Raw genomic sequence first — 16,754 nt, 5'->3', positions numbered from 1 at the left:
CTGTTGGAAACTAGGCAAGTGGGGTTTATATATCTGTGGAAAGTCCAGGGTGAGAGAAAGAGCTCTTGTCTGTTTGAGGCTAGTGTGAATGTTGCAATTGGCCAGCTTGATTAGCATTTAATGGCCTTGCACATTCAAAGTCTGGCTGCTTCCTCCCTGGGGTCATCCTTTGTTGGGAGGTGTTAGCTGGCCCTGTCTGGATTTCCCCTGTTTTCAGAATGTTGTTCTTTATTTAGGCTTTTCCTTAATCCCTCCTTATTATCCAACATTTTCTCTTATCCAGTGCTTCTATTTTTCAGTGATTGATTTGGGGGGGCGCCAAAATTCTGTTTGCCTATACTTGAAAAGTACCTTGGGCCGGCCCTGCCTGCAATCTCTTCCTCATGCATCAGAGACGGAGGCAGGGAGGTGATCCTTGGCCAATCGGAGGCCAAGGGATCACTGAAATGGGCTGGGCAGGGAGGATAGGAAGTGTATATAGGGGGGGCTGCCCCTAAAGCAGCCATTGCTGCTGGTGCTGGGTGCTGTGGTTGGCTGGGTTGCTGTTGCTGTGTGTCAACTTGGCTTGCCTTGGATTGGCTTGCCTTTTTCCTTTTGTGCCTTGCCTAGCTGTTGCTGGTGAGGGCACTGGTGGGGACGGAGATTTTGGGTTTGGAGTTTTGCCTGGCTGCTTGCTTTATGTTTAAAAAAATCCTTTCCTTGTTGGGCTTCCCTACTCCGTTTATCTCGCTGACTCTTTCTGTCCTCTGCCTTGGTCCTCCTTCTCCTTTGGGCTACAGTAAGGATAGTCTTATTATATTTTATTGTTAGTATTTTTTTTTTGGGAAGACTCAAATGTTGGTGGGCTAAAAGGGGTAAATATGCCCTTTATATTTGGTGATTTTCACCCCTCTAAGCCCTAAATCTGAGCGGGGGCAAGCATCGGAAGCCCTCCCATTGCTGCCAATGGCACAAATTTTTTTGTTTTTTTCGTAAGCGAGATAAAAATTCTATTCATATAGGCACCCCGTTTTCGGAAATGGGAACAAATACGAAAATGAGACAAAACAAATAAAACTACACAAAACTAACAGCTATTCCATACAAATGCACAACACTATTGTTTAGTAAATCTACTTGAGGCATCAAGTCACTTCAGTTTCTTCAATTTCATGCTCATCACGAATGGCTACTGAAGAAAAGAAATTGAGCAACACGATCCCGCCATAGAAGTAATTGACTTGAAAAAAGTCCCAGCAGCTGAAGCAAGAGAGTTCAGTGGAAGCAGAATGCTCCAAAACTACTAGCCAGCATTTTTACTCCAAACAATGCATCCATAGAAAGCACTAAGCATGAGGCAAAGAACTGTCTTTTAAGAGCTGACCAAAAATTGTAATTAGTGAGAATGTAGTAGTTAGATTGTTTCCCAGGGTTAGATTCACAGAACATGTGACTGCTCTTTAACATCAACTGCCCTTGTACTGGTTCTCAAGCCTATTTATAGTCATAATTTGAAGTGTTTGTCATAACCATAATTTAGGAATGTGCAAAGTGCAGACCTCCAGACATTGCTCAACTGCAACTCTCTAAATTCCTCACCACTGGTTGCTGAGTGCTGTAATCCCATAATATCTAGATGGCTGCCTTTTTTCCACCTGACTGAGGACAAGAAGGAATCTCTCTTCCTGCTGAATAATACTGATCATCCACTTCTTTCTTTCGGAGTGGATAACTTCTCGTATAATAGGATTCTGGTGAGGTTAATGCAAGGCTTTTGAAGCCATTGCTCCCAGGATTTGGAGCTCCCTATGTTGACACCCTTCTCTGCTCGGTGGCATGCAACCAAATTTTATTACAGTATTTGATTTTAACAGGTCAAAGACTTACATGCTCATTAATATTGCTAACTCATATTGTTAAAGCCCTTAGTTCTCCATTTTGATCTGTTGATTCTTTAGTTATGGTTACATTGTGCTTATGTCTTTTAATTCTGTAGTCGGCTCCTTTTAGTGGTTCATGTTTTGATCTGGAAAACCAGAATATACCATACATATTTCTAATTAATAAAGAAAGAAGGAATTGAGTTGACGCTGTCTTTCAAACCAATGAAAAAGCAAACATGCATAAAAGAACTGCAAAGTTGGGACAGGGAACAGAGCTGAAGGTCTGCACGTCAAGCCCAAATTTAACAGGAATATGGCTAGTGGTGGCATACAAATATTACCTCAAGCTGAACCTTTTGCTCTAAGTTTTTGTAGGTCCGTTGTAGTAATTCTTTTGTACCGAGAACTCCATACCACATCATGTTCTTTGTCCTGCTTCTAAAAAGAGAAGAAAAATGTTCACGCTGAGGCACACAATCAGTCATATTCTGTAAACTAACACCTACTGCTCAGACATTGAAGAAAAGCAGACAGCATTGCAGAGATACTTGTTTTAAATTACCAATTACCTGCATTTTTCAGGATGTTCTTCTCGCTTATTGTTAAATTCTAATGAAATCTTTGCATCTAATCCAATACCGAAATAATTATTCATGACACACTTCTCTGAATATCCTTCCCTGTAGGCAAAAATACTGTGAGAGTCAGGGTAGCCAGTAAGTACCACAGCCAAATTTCTAGTTCAACACATGATTTCACACTAGCCCCCCCCCCCCGCGCCCTGCTCTCCACATCATTCACCTTCCCAAGTATGTATCTGTAACAGAACTGTGCTAAGTAAATGGGTGTTAAATGTTAACGATACAGCACTAAGTAAGCAATAGGTAATGACTCATTTACACTGCCTTCTGTCTTTAAAAGCCTGGCTGTCCAAAGAAGCTAACCCAAGTTTCCTAGTTTTATAAACTAAGGGTAAATACTTTTGGGTTTGTTTTTCATTTTCATGAAGAAGCTAATAAAAGAATCCTGTACATAGGTGAGAACTAATACATATTTTGTCAGATTAGTTTTTGTGTTATACATATATAGGAGTGGTTCCACACTGTATTAATCTGTCATAGTGTACTAAGTGGCTTGACAATATCACTAGATGAAACTAGGAAGGACAAAAATATTCTTGCAACATCCAAATTGACCCTAAGGACTATATCAACTCAAAATATCGAGTCTATACGACAAGTGGGATATCTTGTCTCAACCTGGTTACTTTAACATCTTTTGTGATTTTATCAAGCAAGGTCTAGTAGTGGCAAAACAATGGCAAGCACCTTAAAGGTAATCTCCCAGAAAATCTCCCTTTGCTCTTAAGATGTGTTAGCAACAGTTTACATGATAAGTAATCTGCTTGCTATTGAGGATCTAGACCAGTTGTGGGAAAAGCATTATTCACTAACGGTGTTCCTATGAGACTCCAAAGAGTTCCCTTGGAGTTCTCCTGGTACCCTCCAGGAAAACATATTCCAAAAAAACCCAGAGAACCATCCTATATGGTTGAGTGAAAATCACAATTGAATGTAACAACACCCTTTTTAAATGACAAAGTTTCCCCTTACATTTTGAACTACTGAATCCATAAAAAATAAGTTCTTTTGTTTTCTACACATTTTATAGGATGTTAATATTGTAAAAATGCTAAATAAGAAAGCCAGCTAAATAGGAAATAGAAGCAAGAAAGAATTAGACAAACTATTTGCTTACAATGATTCTGGATCCGGATCAATAAAGGGTGTGGCTCCAAATGGGTCAATATTCGCAAGTAACATTTTGCTGATAATAGAACTTCCTGCAATGGATGCAGCTAGACCTGCTCTTAGACCTGATGAGAAAAGGGAGAAATCCATTCTGTAATTTTCTCATATTGTAGAGTTACCTTAAATCTTAAAGAAAATGGCAAATAAAACCATTTCATTCATTTTAAATGAGAAAATATATTACTTTTCAGTGTGTTTAAAATATTTAATTTTTCAACTGGAAATTCTGAGTAAAAGTATGTATTGATCGCTTTTTTCATCCTAGATCATCACAGTTTTTTGTTGCATCAGCACCCATATCTTTCTATCAGAAGAATCAAGTAATCAAAATAGTTTGCGGTGTCATAATGACTTCATCAATGTACTATTATTTCACAGTGTCAGAATTCTAATTCACAAGAAATATAATGCAAAATACATGAACCAAGAAGAACAGCCAACAAAACTCAGCTAGAGGTGAAACAATTTACTTAATAATAATAATAATAATAATAATAATAATAATAATAATAATAACAACTTTATTTTTATATCCCGCCCCCATCTCCCCGAAGGGACTTTATGTTCTTGAACAAGAGGGTCACATTAATCTCAACTTAGAAATACAAAGTATTTACAGTTTACAAACGTAAAAAGAAAGAAATGCCCATTCAATGGTATTTTGGATTTTTTTTAACTGTTTTAACATTTGTGGAGGTAATGGCAGTTGAGGCTGTGTGCACTGGCTGCCATTCACCTTCCGGACCCAATTCAAGGTGCACGTGATCACCTACAAAGCCCTGAACGGTTTGGGACCCTCCTACCTTAGCGATCGCCTCTCCCCCTACGAACCTGCACGATCTCTTCGTTCGTCGGGGGAGGCCCTCCTCTCGCTCCCACCTCCGTCACAAGCGCGGCTGGTGGGGACGAGAGAGAGGGCCTTTTCCGTGGTGGCCCCCCAGCTCTGGAACTCGCTCCCCAGGGAAATCAGGCAAGCCCCCACCCTGGTAGCATTCCGAAAGAGCTTGAAAACCTGGCCTCTTTACTCAGGCCTTTAGTTAAAGATTGCTCATCCCCATAGCAATCTGTATCTGTGACCATTCCTGTACCATTCCTTGATAAAGACACAGGGTCTATTCCCATCCCAATTTGCACTTCCAAGAATTTGCAGCACTTTATCAGTCACCTCATGTTTACAATATTTATATGGTGTACCTTACCCAGTCTACGTTTACAACCTCTCCATTTTAATCCATGTTTTTATTAGCTCTTGTCATTTGTTTTTACTGGCTAATGTTTAAATTTTTATAATTGTGCATGCTTTTTTGTCTATTGTTGTGTTTTATATTGTTATTGTTTTTATTTGGGCTTGGCCCCATGTAAGCCGCCCTGAGTCCCCTTTGGGGAGATAGAGGCGGGGTATAAAAATAAAGTTATTATTATTATTATAAGAAGGGGGCTTCACCAGCAGCAGGAGACGGCCCTGGCTCTGGAGGCGAAAGGGTGGTCCCTGGGAGCAAAGGAGGAGGTGAAGGCATTGTCTTGGGAAAGGCAAGGAAGCTGGTGCACACTTCCACTGCCTCTCCTTTTCGTACACGCTTCCACTGCCTCTCCTTTGCGCCACGTGCCCACTCATGAATCCACCCGCTTTTTAACCTCACTTTAGTGAACAGTTAAATGCCAGCCTTCTCTCCTTCTTTTTGTCCATCTTCCCTTCCCTCTTCTTTTTCTTCCTCTTCCCCATCCCATCTTCCCAGCTCTGCATGTTGTACATTACAACAAGAAATGGCATCAATACTGCCAAAAGAAAACAGTTGCTTGCTGCAGATAGATCTTAGCACAGCATTCCGTATGAAGTTGTATGCTCTGCAAAGGGGGTGATGTCCCCAGAACCCTTGGGACGTGGTCCTGCCTCCATTGTGGACCAAAGTGACGAGGAAATGAGGTTTGTGCCGATTCAGCAAGATTCTGCCCCTTTCCAGATGTTCCCTATTGACAATTCTAGTCCACAGGTCATTAAAAAGGCCCTTGAAACGGAGCTTTCTCCCACCAGTTCCCCTCCCTTTGATAGACGGATGTTTGGGGAAACGAGTAGGTCTGAGAAAGCTGGCAGAAGAAGGAGCGCGCGATTAGCAGCTAGAGAATCTGCTGATTAACCTGTTTTCCCCTGAGAGTTCTCAGGGAGGATCGCATCTGGTGAAAGATGTTGTTTTAGCTCTTTTCCCTTGGGAAAAGAGCATTTGGACACCTGCTCTGTGGAAAGATTTGAAGTTCCTTAAAAGTTCTGTGCGCTGGCTAGCCAGCGCGGAGTCAACGTGTCAGTTGAAGGAATAATTTCGCTTCTAGCCAAGTGTGGACCGCGTTTGGATCCACTACCTTCCAGCCTAGCTGTGCCTTGCCTAGCCGTGTTTCCTTGCCTTGCCTTGCCGTGATTCCAGCCTTGCCTTGTCGTATCGTGAATCCAGCCTTGTCTTCAATTCCTTGCCTTGGACTTGCTTTTGAACTCTAGTAAAAGACTTGGACGTCTCCCCACTCAAACTGCTTGGAAGTTTGAGTGCGTTTCGGTTTTGGATTACAAACTTTAAACTCTAATATTAGATATTGGACAATATATTATTGGATTTGACCTTTCCTGAAAGGTCTATTGATGAACTTTATCTTCTGCTAGTTTTTGCTTTATTTCTTCAATTCTTTAATAAAGATATTAGATTGTTTATTGGCCTCTGTGTATTGGTTTCCAGTGCTCTCGCAGCCAGGGGTGTCACAAAGAGTAAACAGCAGATTCTTCAGAGCTCAATCAATGTCTGAGAACATATGATCACAGTTTGATAATGCTCATGTATCTTTGTATCACCTTTTCATTGAAGTGTTCTGCAGGCTCTCAGCAACAGATTGGATGTTTTCGTTCTCTTCCTTTTTATTTCCTTACTATTATCTTCCCTATCCTCTTTTCCATCCCTCCTTCTCTCTTGCTTTTCTTTCTTATTTTTTTAATTTTATTTTATTATTTATTTATTTCTATCCTGCTCCCTGCAAAGAAGCTTCCAACGTATAAAATCAGATAGTTACAGCCAAAAATATTTTTGGCAACAATTAACAAATTACAACATTTAAAACATTATAAAATTCCCATTCCCCATAACAAATGACAGGAAACTGACATAAAAACATATTAAACATACCATTTAAAAGGCATATAATATCCTATTCCTTTTAGCTGTAAGAAACAAATCAATTGCCGGAGGTCTGCTACATATAGCTTAAGCATTGCACATCACTATAGCTGTCCGTCTGCTAATCTTTTTCAGGCAAGGCCTGCTTCCAAAGGAAAGTTTTAACCTGTTTCCAAAATGACAGCAGGGAGGGGGTCATTCTAATCTCTCTAGGGAGGGAGTTCCAGAGCCGCAGTGCTACCACTGAGAATGTCTTCTCTCTCGTTCCCACCAGCAGCGCTTGAGACAATGGTGGGACTGACAGCAGGTCCTCTCCTGATGACCTCAGGGCTCGTGTGGGCTCATAAGAAGAGATGCTGTTTCCTTCCTTCTTTCCTTCTTGTCCTCTTTTTTTCTTTTCCTCTCACCTTTTTTCTTCCTCCTTTCTTCCTTTCTTTTCCTTACTTCTCTTTCCCTCTTCCTTTTCTTTCTTTCATCTTTTCTTTCCTTCTTCCTTCCTTTCATTTCCTTCCTTCCTCTTTTCTGACCTCCTTCCTATCTTCCATTCATCTTCTCCTTTCTTCCTTGTCATCCTCATTTTTTTCTTTTCCTTCCATCTTTCCTCCTTTCAATTTCCCCCTGTCTTCCTTTCCTTCCCATCTTCCCATCAAGGGTTACCTGATTCTCTGGTACTTTCAATTGCTGGAAGACTTGGTGATCTAACTTTTTTGTTTTAAAAGAAAGAATTCTAAGTACATAGCAACTGTAATGCACACCTTTTTGGAACAGAGTGCACTTTTTGCCGCTACGCAATAAGCAAATTTGCCACCAAATACTTTTTTTGGTTTCAAGGTTTTGAAAATTGAGGTGCGCATTGTATTCAATGGTGCACTAGATTCGAGTAAACCTGGGTATATGAACTCTGTAATTCAGCATCATATCCACACCATCTAATCTTTTATATTCACAAAATTTCATACCTGAATCATAGCATCAAACAACGTACAGGCACTTTCAACTTATGCTTAACAAATGAACCAAATACTTTCAAAATTTCCTAGAGAAACATCTGGTATATTTTTTAAGTCAATGGAAGCAATAGCATACTATAAATATGTCATTACCTGGGCAAATGATCCTTGTATTAAGTACTGGAAGATTTTCTTTGCTGGCTGTGCAGGGTGGGACTGAAAAAGAACTTGTATATGAAGGAATGCGACTTCTTTGTCCACCTAGGGATTTGGGACCAATTTTAACTGTTAAAAATAATACACAACACAAATAAAGTATACTGCATTTTCTATGTGATACTATTTATGTCTTAGGCTATTCCTTTCAGACTTTTAGAACAAGACACAGTAGAAATTTACCGGCATGTCCCTTTGTTTTCACAGAAACAGAAAAATGGGGAGTAGAAAAAGTAGAAAAAACTTGCAAAATACATTACTGTATTGAATGATCTGGATGCCAAAGCTACAGTCCTCATAAGTGTCTAAAACCTAGATTTGTGAGGTACATGAGAGCTACAATACCACTTAATTCTAGTATTTAATGAGCAGATATCCAGTGATTGATTTATAAATAATATACAAGCTAAAAGTTACAAAAACAGTTAGATGTCACGTTTTTCCTCCATAGTGCATATTATCTGAGGAGCTTTTTTTAAGATAGACAGACAGACAGACATATAGTCTTCTATATTATGAACAAATTAATATTTACTGCAATACTATACATCTTTACCTTGGGATACGTCTAATGGAAATAGTTAAATGCAGAAGGCAGAGGAGGTGACTTTAAAAACATTCTGCCTCCTAGCTGTGTCCTGCTGCCTCCCTCCCCCCCCACCCCCCAACGTCAGGAAGTGGAGGAAGAAGGGAGAGGGGAAGACTTTAAAAACTCTAAAAGCATTCTGGAAAAGAAGGCAGAGGAACTGACTTTAAAAACATTCTGCTTCCTGGCTGTGTCCTGCTGCCTCCCCCCCCCCCCCCCTCCACACGCCGGTAAGTGGAGGAAGAAGGAAGAGGAGAAGATTTTTTAAAAACTCTAAAAACATTCTGGAGAAGAAGTCAAAGGAGCTGACTTTAAAAACATTCAGTCTCCTGGCTGCGTCCCCCCCCACCATGCCAGTAAGTGGAGGAAGAAAGGAGATGGACGCCCACCATCGGCAGGCCATAGAGATACCGAAGGAAAGTGAATGTGGCAGGGGAGCAGAGTTGTTATACCATCATCAATTGCACTATTAAAACTTGAATCCATACTTTGACACTTAAACTGGCAAGAGGGAGGTTGCGGGGGGGGGGGGGGGGGTTGGTGGGACCTGGGGCCCCCCGTCGAGGTAGAGTGGAGTAGGAGGAGATCAAAATGGAGGAGATCAGGGCAACACTAACGCCCCAGGATGAAAATGGCAACCTGGCTTGTATTACTGAGACCTGGCTGGATGAGGCCGGAGGAGTCAAGCTGGCCAGTTTTGTCCTCCTGGGTTCTCGGTACAGCAGCAGGCTAGGCACAGGGAGGTGGGGAGGGAGAGTAGCAGTGGTCTATAGGGATACCATCTCCCTTACCAGGTGCCCCATCCCACAATCATCCAGGTTTGACTGTGTCTATCTGCGGTGGTTGCTGGGACAGAATAGGGATTCTGTTAGAGTACTGCCCACCCTGCTGCACTACAGTCTCCCTACCTGATCTGACCAGGGTGATCTTGAGCCTAGCATTGGAGTCTCAGCAGCTTATTGTGCTGCAGGATTTCGACATCCATGCCAAGACTGCCCTGTCGGGAGCAGCTCAGAACTTCATGGCAGCCATGAAAACCATAGGGCTTTCCCAACAAATATCTGGCCCTACCCATTCAGCTGGACACATGTTAGATCTCATTTTTTCTATGGAATGGGAGAAAGAAACTCCAGAGATTCCTGGACAACACGGATTATCTTGATCAATTACAGTCTGGTTTCAGGCCTCTCTATAGGATTGAGACGACATTGGTCACCTTGGTAGATGATCTACATAGAGAGCTAGATAGGGGGAGTGTGTCCCTTCTGGTTCTCTTAGACCTCTCAGCGGCGTTCAATACCAATGACTATAGTATCCTTCTGGACCGCCTCACATAAATGGGACTCGGAAGCACTGTTTTGCAGCGGTTCCGGTCCATCCTAGAGAGTCGGGTCCAGAAGGTGGTGCTGGTGGACGCCTGCTCGACCCCATGGCCTTTGTCCTGTGGGGTCCTGCAGGGTTCAATTCTGTCCTCCATGTTATTTAACATCTACATGAAACCGCTGGGAAAGATAATCCGGAGTTTTGGAGTTTAGTGCCATCTGTATGAAGATGATGCCCAACTCTACTACTCTTTTCCATCTGATGCCAAGGATGCCATCCTGACCTTGAAAAGGTGCCTGTCAGCTGTGATGGACTGGATGTGGTTGAACAGGTTGAAACTGATTCCAGACAAGACAGAAATACTCCTGGTCAGTTGTAGGGCTGCAATTGGGTTACTGCCTGTGCTGGATGGGATCATACTCCCCCTGAAGGCACAGGTTTACTCCCCCTGAAGGCACAGGTTTGCTCCAGGCTCCAGCGCTGACCCTGGAGGTCCAGGTGTTGGTGGTGGCTGGGTGGGCCTTTGCACAGTTAAAACACGTGCGCCAACTGCGCCCATACCTTGAAAGGCCCAATCTGGCCATTGTAGTACATGCCTTAGTCACATCCAGGCTAGATTACTGCTCTCTATGTAGGGCTGCCCTAGAAGAGTATTTGGAAACTTCAACTGGTTCAAAGGTCAGCTGCCAGACTGCTTACAGGAGCAAGATATAGAGAAAGAACCACTCTGCTCCTGAAGCAGCTGCACGGGCTTTCAGTTTGTTTACGAACGCAATTCAAGGTGCTGGCTTTAGCCTACACTGCCCTATACGGTTCAGGCCCAGCCTACTTGAGGGACGTATCTCATTCTACCAGCCCACTCGAGCACTGAGATCCTCAGGAGAGACCCATCTCTCGGTCCCACTATCATCGCAGGTGAGTTTAGTGGGAACAAGAGAGAGGGCCTTTTTGGTGGTGGCCCCACAGCTCTGGGACACTCTCCCAAATGAGGCATGATCAGCCCTCTCTTTACTGGTCTTTCATTCACAAATTAAAACCTTTCTGTGAAGCCAAGCCTTCCCAGATGAATGATAATACGCACTGCCAGTCTGATAAATATTTTGATAATATTTGACAAATAACTTCAGTGGCTGGAGGTTATGGATATCTTTAAATAGTGTTTGCTGTGTGTTTTTAAATATTGTTTTATTTGATATGCTAATTGTGTTTTTATATCAGGATATGATGTTTTAACTGATTACGTATTGTGGTTGGATGTATTTCTATGAATTTTATATGTTGTATGCTGCTTTGAATCCCACCCACAGGAAAAAGCAGGACAGAAATAAATAAATAATAAATAATAATAATACACCTTACTCCTGAAGAGACATGAATAGGACTCCTGAGTTTATTTTTTCAATATTCAATACCACTTTCCCACCAAAATTGGGAAACTCGTATTGAATATTTGTGGTTTAGAATTAATATGCAATTATTATTTTCTATATATTTACTTGGATCAGATTCAGATTCCTTTGTATCTTCATCTTTTTCTTCTTTGGATTCTTCCAATTCCTTACAATAATCCATTGATGAGTGATTTATTTGCTCTTCCGTATGGGCATTCTGTTCATCCACAACTATAAAAACATATAAATATGCATTAAGTACTTTTACTCATTTCTACAAAATCTGTCTTGTAGCATAAATTAGCTATGATCATGGAAAAAATGCAACAAATTCTCTATTTGACCTCTAACTACTATTTCTCTCCTGAAAATAACTAGGATTTACATATTTGATATATGAAAAAGAATGCAGTCTCCCCAGCTTGTGATTATTCTCTATTTAAAAAGGCTGTGCCCACATACCCTATTCTGGCTAGATGCTTGTGGCACAGATTTAATCCCCCTAGAAAACTGTGTTTCATGGAATCGCCTATACAGTCATTCTTTTTAAAAAAATAAAGTCATACTCATTTCAAGAATCAAAAGTATTCTGAATCTAACCTACAAATGGGATCTTATTGAAAAAGTGTCCCTGTCTAGAAATGATATATATCAGATAAATATCCTGAATCCAGAAATTTAAGTCCTAGCTGGCACATTATACATTATACCTAGAGGCATTAGATTGCTTGGTCATGTATTTTAAATACAAATTTTCAGAGTTTTGGAGGAATGCAGTGTAAGTAAGAAAACTAGATTTTGCTTACAATAAGGACGTAATAGTCATTGTGCATAATAATGTAATGAGTAATGGTGTTATAGTCTGAATTTATAAAAAGACTAGCTGTGCCCTGCCACGCAATGCTATGGCCAATTGGAATTACACTGAATAGCCTCGCTGCTTCAAAGCCTGGCTGTTTTCTATATAAGGGCATCCTTCCTTGGGCAGGTTGAATGGGACAGAGTAGCCTCTTGGCTTCAAAACCTGAGGATTTTCTATCTAGGGGAAATCTTGGTTGGCCATGTTGAATTTTTTTTAATTTAAAGACATATTTTGGATGACTATGTCTTTTGTGACCAAATTTGGTGTGATTTGGTTCAGTGGCTATGCTGTTTATTCCAAAATAAAACGAAAATAACATTTTTATATATATAGATGTTAGAAGTAACAGTACTAATTACTCTTAAAATGTTACTGTTTAGGGCAGTGGTTCTCAGATTTTGGTCCTCCAGGTGTTTTGGACTTCAACTCCCAGAAATCTCACTCAGCATAGCCGCTGTTAGGAATTGTGGGAACTCAAGTCCAAAAGTTGGGAACCACTGGTTTAGGGGAAGTGAATGCCAATTTTGGAGTTCACATTAAAAACTACCACAAATAACATGTAAACCATGATTTAGAGTTATGAATGGTTGCTTCCAAGGTTTTATTTCTTGAAGTGCTTCCGTGTTACCTCTGTCCTTCATATCAATAAGAAAGTTATGAAGCAGAGTTAAGAAGCAAAATCAATTATCTTCCACACCTTTTTCTGCCTGCTCAATGATGTGTCTTAGAGCTTTCTTTAAACTGTTTGCTCTCAGCATTAGCTGTTCTCTTGGTTTGAAGATCTGGTGTGAGGGAGATACAGAATTGCTTTCTGTCAACTGTTCCTTGACATCAGATAAAGATTCCTCGCTTGAGGACTCTTCAGTCTCTTCTTCTACAATAGGGGGAGCAATCCGTGGCGGCAAAGGTGCAACTTGGGCTTCAGCATCAAGAGCCTGAAGCAACATGTTCAGCTTCTCATTCAGTTCTGAGCACTAACAAAATTACATGGAAAAAAGGGGGAATGCATAGATATTAGTAAGCATGGCAACATTTTTTTAAAACAAATGTTAAGAACTTTTGCCATAAATCATGGGATCAGAATAAAATTTTGCAAATACTGTATTTCATCGCACAATAGTCACACACACTTCTTAGGGGTTCTGGTTTTGATGTTTTTTGTTTCCTCACACAATAGTTGTACCCCTTCCTGTACACCTGCCCCCTGGAGCAGCCTCTATAGCTCCAAGGGGCAGGCATATGGGTGGATGATGGCATGAGAGTTAGGAAGCTTCCCTCAGCTGCAAGCATCTGAGGGAGGCTCCATAGCTCTTGCCAGCAGGCACAATGGTAGATGAAGGAAGCCCCGTAGCCTAAAAAATATTCACTTCATAATAGGTACACCACCTCCCCCACAAAGGAGGGGGGGGGTGCAACTATTGTGTAGTGAAAAAATGGACAGACTTAATTACAAGAACTGCATGCCTGGAGCACTGTATTGTCAGTGCTCCTCTTATTACTATTATTTCCTCCTTTATTAGAAACAGGCAATGGAAAACTGATGTGAGGCTTATTCGATGTATCTCAAAAATATATAGTACATATAAAAATACAGCCTTCTCCATCACTTAGTATACTATGTGATGAAGCAATTGAAATTTCTGTTAAAGTATGTTTTCATGCAGATCACACAACAGTTTTTTTTCTAGTTCTTGTCTATTAAAATATTATCTCAGTTACTTTACAATTGTTCAATGTCTCTGCTTCTCTGTCCCTGCAAAGGAAATTGTGAAACTGCTCCTTTAGTATCACGCCTCCCAAGATTCCGCTTTTAGGCTGTCTCCCTGAATGTAGCCATGGAGTTATGTACAGTTATGTAACCTGAAAGAGCTGCCTGATTATGCCACAGCTTGACCTCTCTGTATTTCCTCTTCAATTTCATAATCTCCTCCATAGGAAAAATGGAGGTCAATACTGTAAAACATTCATATCAAGCTAGAGCTACAACATAGATAAAATGAAGGCTACACTAGCTATTTGGAGGGAGACCTAAATGTGATTTTAAAAAATGTACTCTGCTTTTCCAAGTGAAGCTCATGGCAGTTTACAATAAATTAAAAACTAACAAAACCAAACAAAAAATACATTGTAAATATCTGCCTCCAAGTTGCCAGTTGGCTTACAGAATTTTCTAAGGCAAGGAATCCTCAGAGGTGGTTCTGCAAATATAGCAACCCTGATATTTGTTGACAAACTCACACCCAAGTACCAATCAGGGCTGACCCTGTTTTTTTGTGAATCTATACCAAGAGGGAAATGTTAAACATCAAAGAAAGTATTTTAAGGAAAGATATCTATTTCTTACTTTAATAGCCATAGAATCAGTTTCAGCATTTTCCACTGGTCTTTCACAGGTCTTTCCAATTTTAGCAACAAAGCCTTTTACAGTTTCACATAATATCCTTTTGTGAGACAGAAAAAAATGTCAAAGCAAAGAGAAAGGACATTGATGGTGTTGAAACATTAATCTTGAATGAGACAATAATATTGTTTTGATATTCATAGTGAAAATCCATTAAGATTTTATCTCACAAGTGCAAAGTCCATGGGAGAAAAGAAGAGAAAATTTAACCCACTCTTCCAATTCCACTTTCTCCTCCTCCCACTCTGACATGGAGCCAGAACTAGATGCTTGCCGCTCTTAATTGTCTCCTTATTGTTACATCCACCCCTTTGTTACTGCAAGAGAGGGCACTTGAGATGACGATGGTGACAGAAGCAGTTGCTTTGTTTTCACGAGAGCAAATAGATTAGCAATCCCCCAGAGCAAACAGATCAGCATTAGTCATTGGAATATTTTTTTAATGTTCCATTTTCTTAGTGTGTGAACAGAATACAGGCAGTAATCGAGTTACAAACATCTGACTTACAAATGACTCAAGTTAAGAATGAGGTGAGACAACAGGAAGTGAGAGAAATCTATCCCTAGGAAGGGAAATTCACCCCTGGAAGAGTTATTATGGGCAAATGGTGTCTCCACTGAAGCTTTCTCACCAATCCTTCTTTACACATAAGCCAAAGTTTTCAAAATCCAGTTGTCACAGCTGCGCCACTTCCTAGAATTTGAGGACCAAAGATGGTAGTGCATGGACTGGTAACCTCAAGTAATGTGCTTTACCTCTGTACCAAGTTCAAAAACTCTATTTAGTTCAAAACACTGCTGCCATATTAGAACATCTAGGAGTGAGCACATGACACCTATACTAAAGTCACCTCACTTCCTGCCAACTAGTTTCCAGGCAAAGTACAAGGTATTGGTCATTACCTTTTTTTTTTCCATGTCAGGAGCAACCTGAGTCGCTTCTGGTGTGAGAGAATTGGCAGTCTGCAAGGACATTGCCCAGGGGATGCCTGGATGTTTTGACGTTTTTACCATCCTTGTGGGAGGCTTCTCTCATGTCCCTGCATGGAGCTGGAGCTGATAGAGGGAGCTCATCCGCGCTCTCCCCGGGTGGGATTCGAACCTGGCAGCCTTCAGGTCAGCAACCCAACCTTCAGATTAAAAGGCTTTAACCCATTACGCCACCGGGGGCTCCGGTCATTACCTTTAAAGCCCTACATGATTTAGATCCCGGTCACCTCCTTCCATATAATATACTAATAACACTAATATACTTAGGTCCTCTTTGGGACTTTTATTCCAATCAGCTAGAACTCAACTGGCAACCATCACCCAGAGGATCTTTTCATCAGCCACCCTCAGACTGTGAAATGACCTGTCTGAAGAAGTTTGATAGCTAAACAAGCTGTCAATTGTTTTTAAATTAAAGGCCTATCTCTTCTAGCAGACCTACCAAGTCAATTTTAACAATGAATTTTAAATTTACATCTTATTAGTATTGGTATTATAATTTGTGTTCTGTTTTTAATATATGGATGCTATGGTCCTTTGTTTTGTTTATGTATTTTGACTGTGTTGTATTCCACCTCGAGACATGAAGAGAAGCAGGTAAAAATACAATGATTGTTGTTGTTATTGTTGTTGCAGAAGTCATCCTGAAATGCTTAATACATACTAAATAAATAAATTCTGGATGTATGAATTAAAAACATGGGGATTCCAAATTTAATCAGATTTATACATTCACCTGAATTCTTTAAACCAAATAGGGTATTGAGAAAATTTCATGTCTCTCTGTTTGACATGTACATTTATGAAAAGCAGGGACATATAAGGAAATGAGATTCTAATATGTGACATCTAAGGTAGCCTGGGGTAAAACTGCAATTTACAACTAAAGAAAAAAAGATGCTACACATACATTTCAAAGTAAATAACTTACTTAGCTGATGATATGACCACAGAATGCTGATCGGAATCAAGGATCTTGGCAAGATGAGCAGCAACTGAATCTTCATATACTGACATCTGAAAATGAAAATGAAAATAAGAATAACAACGACACTCTGCTTGCAAATGCAAAATCCAGTATCTCATATATGTGCAGGTTCTTTCCCACACTTATATATTATGTATATGTTAATACTAGATATGTGAACACTCCGCCCCAATGCAAATAAGATGCACTATAGAACTGATTATATTTTTCCTTTTAAAAATG

At 40.5% G+C, this 16,754-nt stretch overlaps 1 protein-coding gene across 5 annotated transcripts in view; it reads right to left on the bottom strand.

Annotated features, from left to right (window-relative positions):
- Positions 1-16,754, bottom strand: part of dgkh (diacylglycerol kinase eta) — a 117,533-nt gene that overhangs the window by 25,098 nt on the left and 75,681 nt on the right. For 2 of the 5 annotated variants that reach the window (XM_062975604.1, XM_062975607.1), the window contains exons 13-20: positions 16,476-16,561; positions 14,498-14,594; positions 12,851-13,127; positions 11,397-11,522; positions 7,929-8,060; positions 3,621-3,738; positions 2,432-2,557; positions 2,204-2,300 (exon numbers count right to left, since the gene is read on the bottom strand). In XM_062975604.1, the coding sequence (XP_062831674.1) occupies positions 2,204-2,300; positions 2,432-2,557; positions 3,621-3,738; positions 7,929-8,060; positions 11,397-11,522; positions 12,851-13,127; positions 14,498-14,594; positions 16,476-16,561 (1,059 nt within the window). The remainder of the gene's footprint in view (positions 1-2,203; positions 2,301-2,431; positions 2,558-3,620; positions 3,739-7,928; positions 8,061-11,396; positions 11,523-12,850; positions 13,128-14,497; positions 14,595-16,475; positions 16,562-16,754) is intronic. The other 3 variants (XM_016992259.2, XM_062975605.1, XM_062975606.1) reach the window with 3 other exon arrangements.

The sequence above is a fragment of the Anolis carolinensis genome, chromosome 3, assembly GCF_035594765.1.
Source record: "Anolis carolinensis isolate JA03-04 chromosome 3, rAnoCar3.1.pri, whole genome shotgun sequence".
Classification (NCBI taxonomy): domain Eukaryota; kingdom Metazoa; phylum Chordata; class Lepidosauria; order Squamata; family Dactyloidae; genus Anolis; species Anolis carolinensis.
This window is presented reverse-complemented; position numbering and strand designations above follow the sequence as displayed.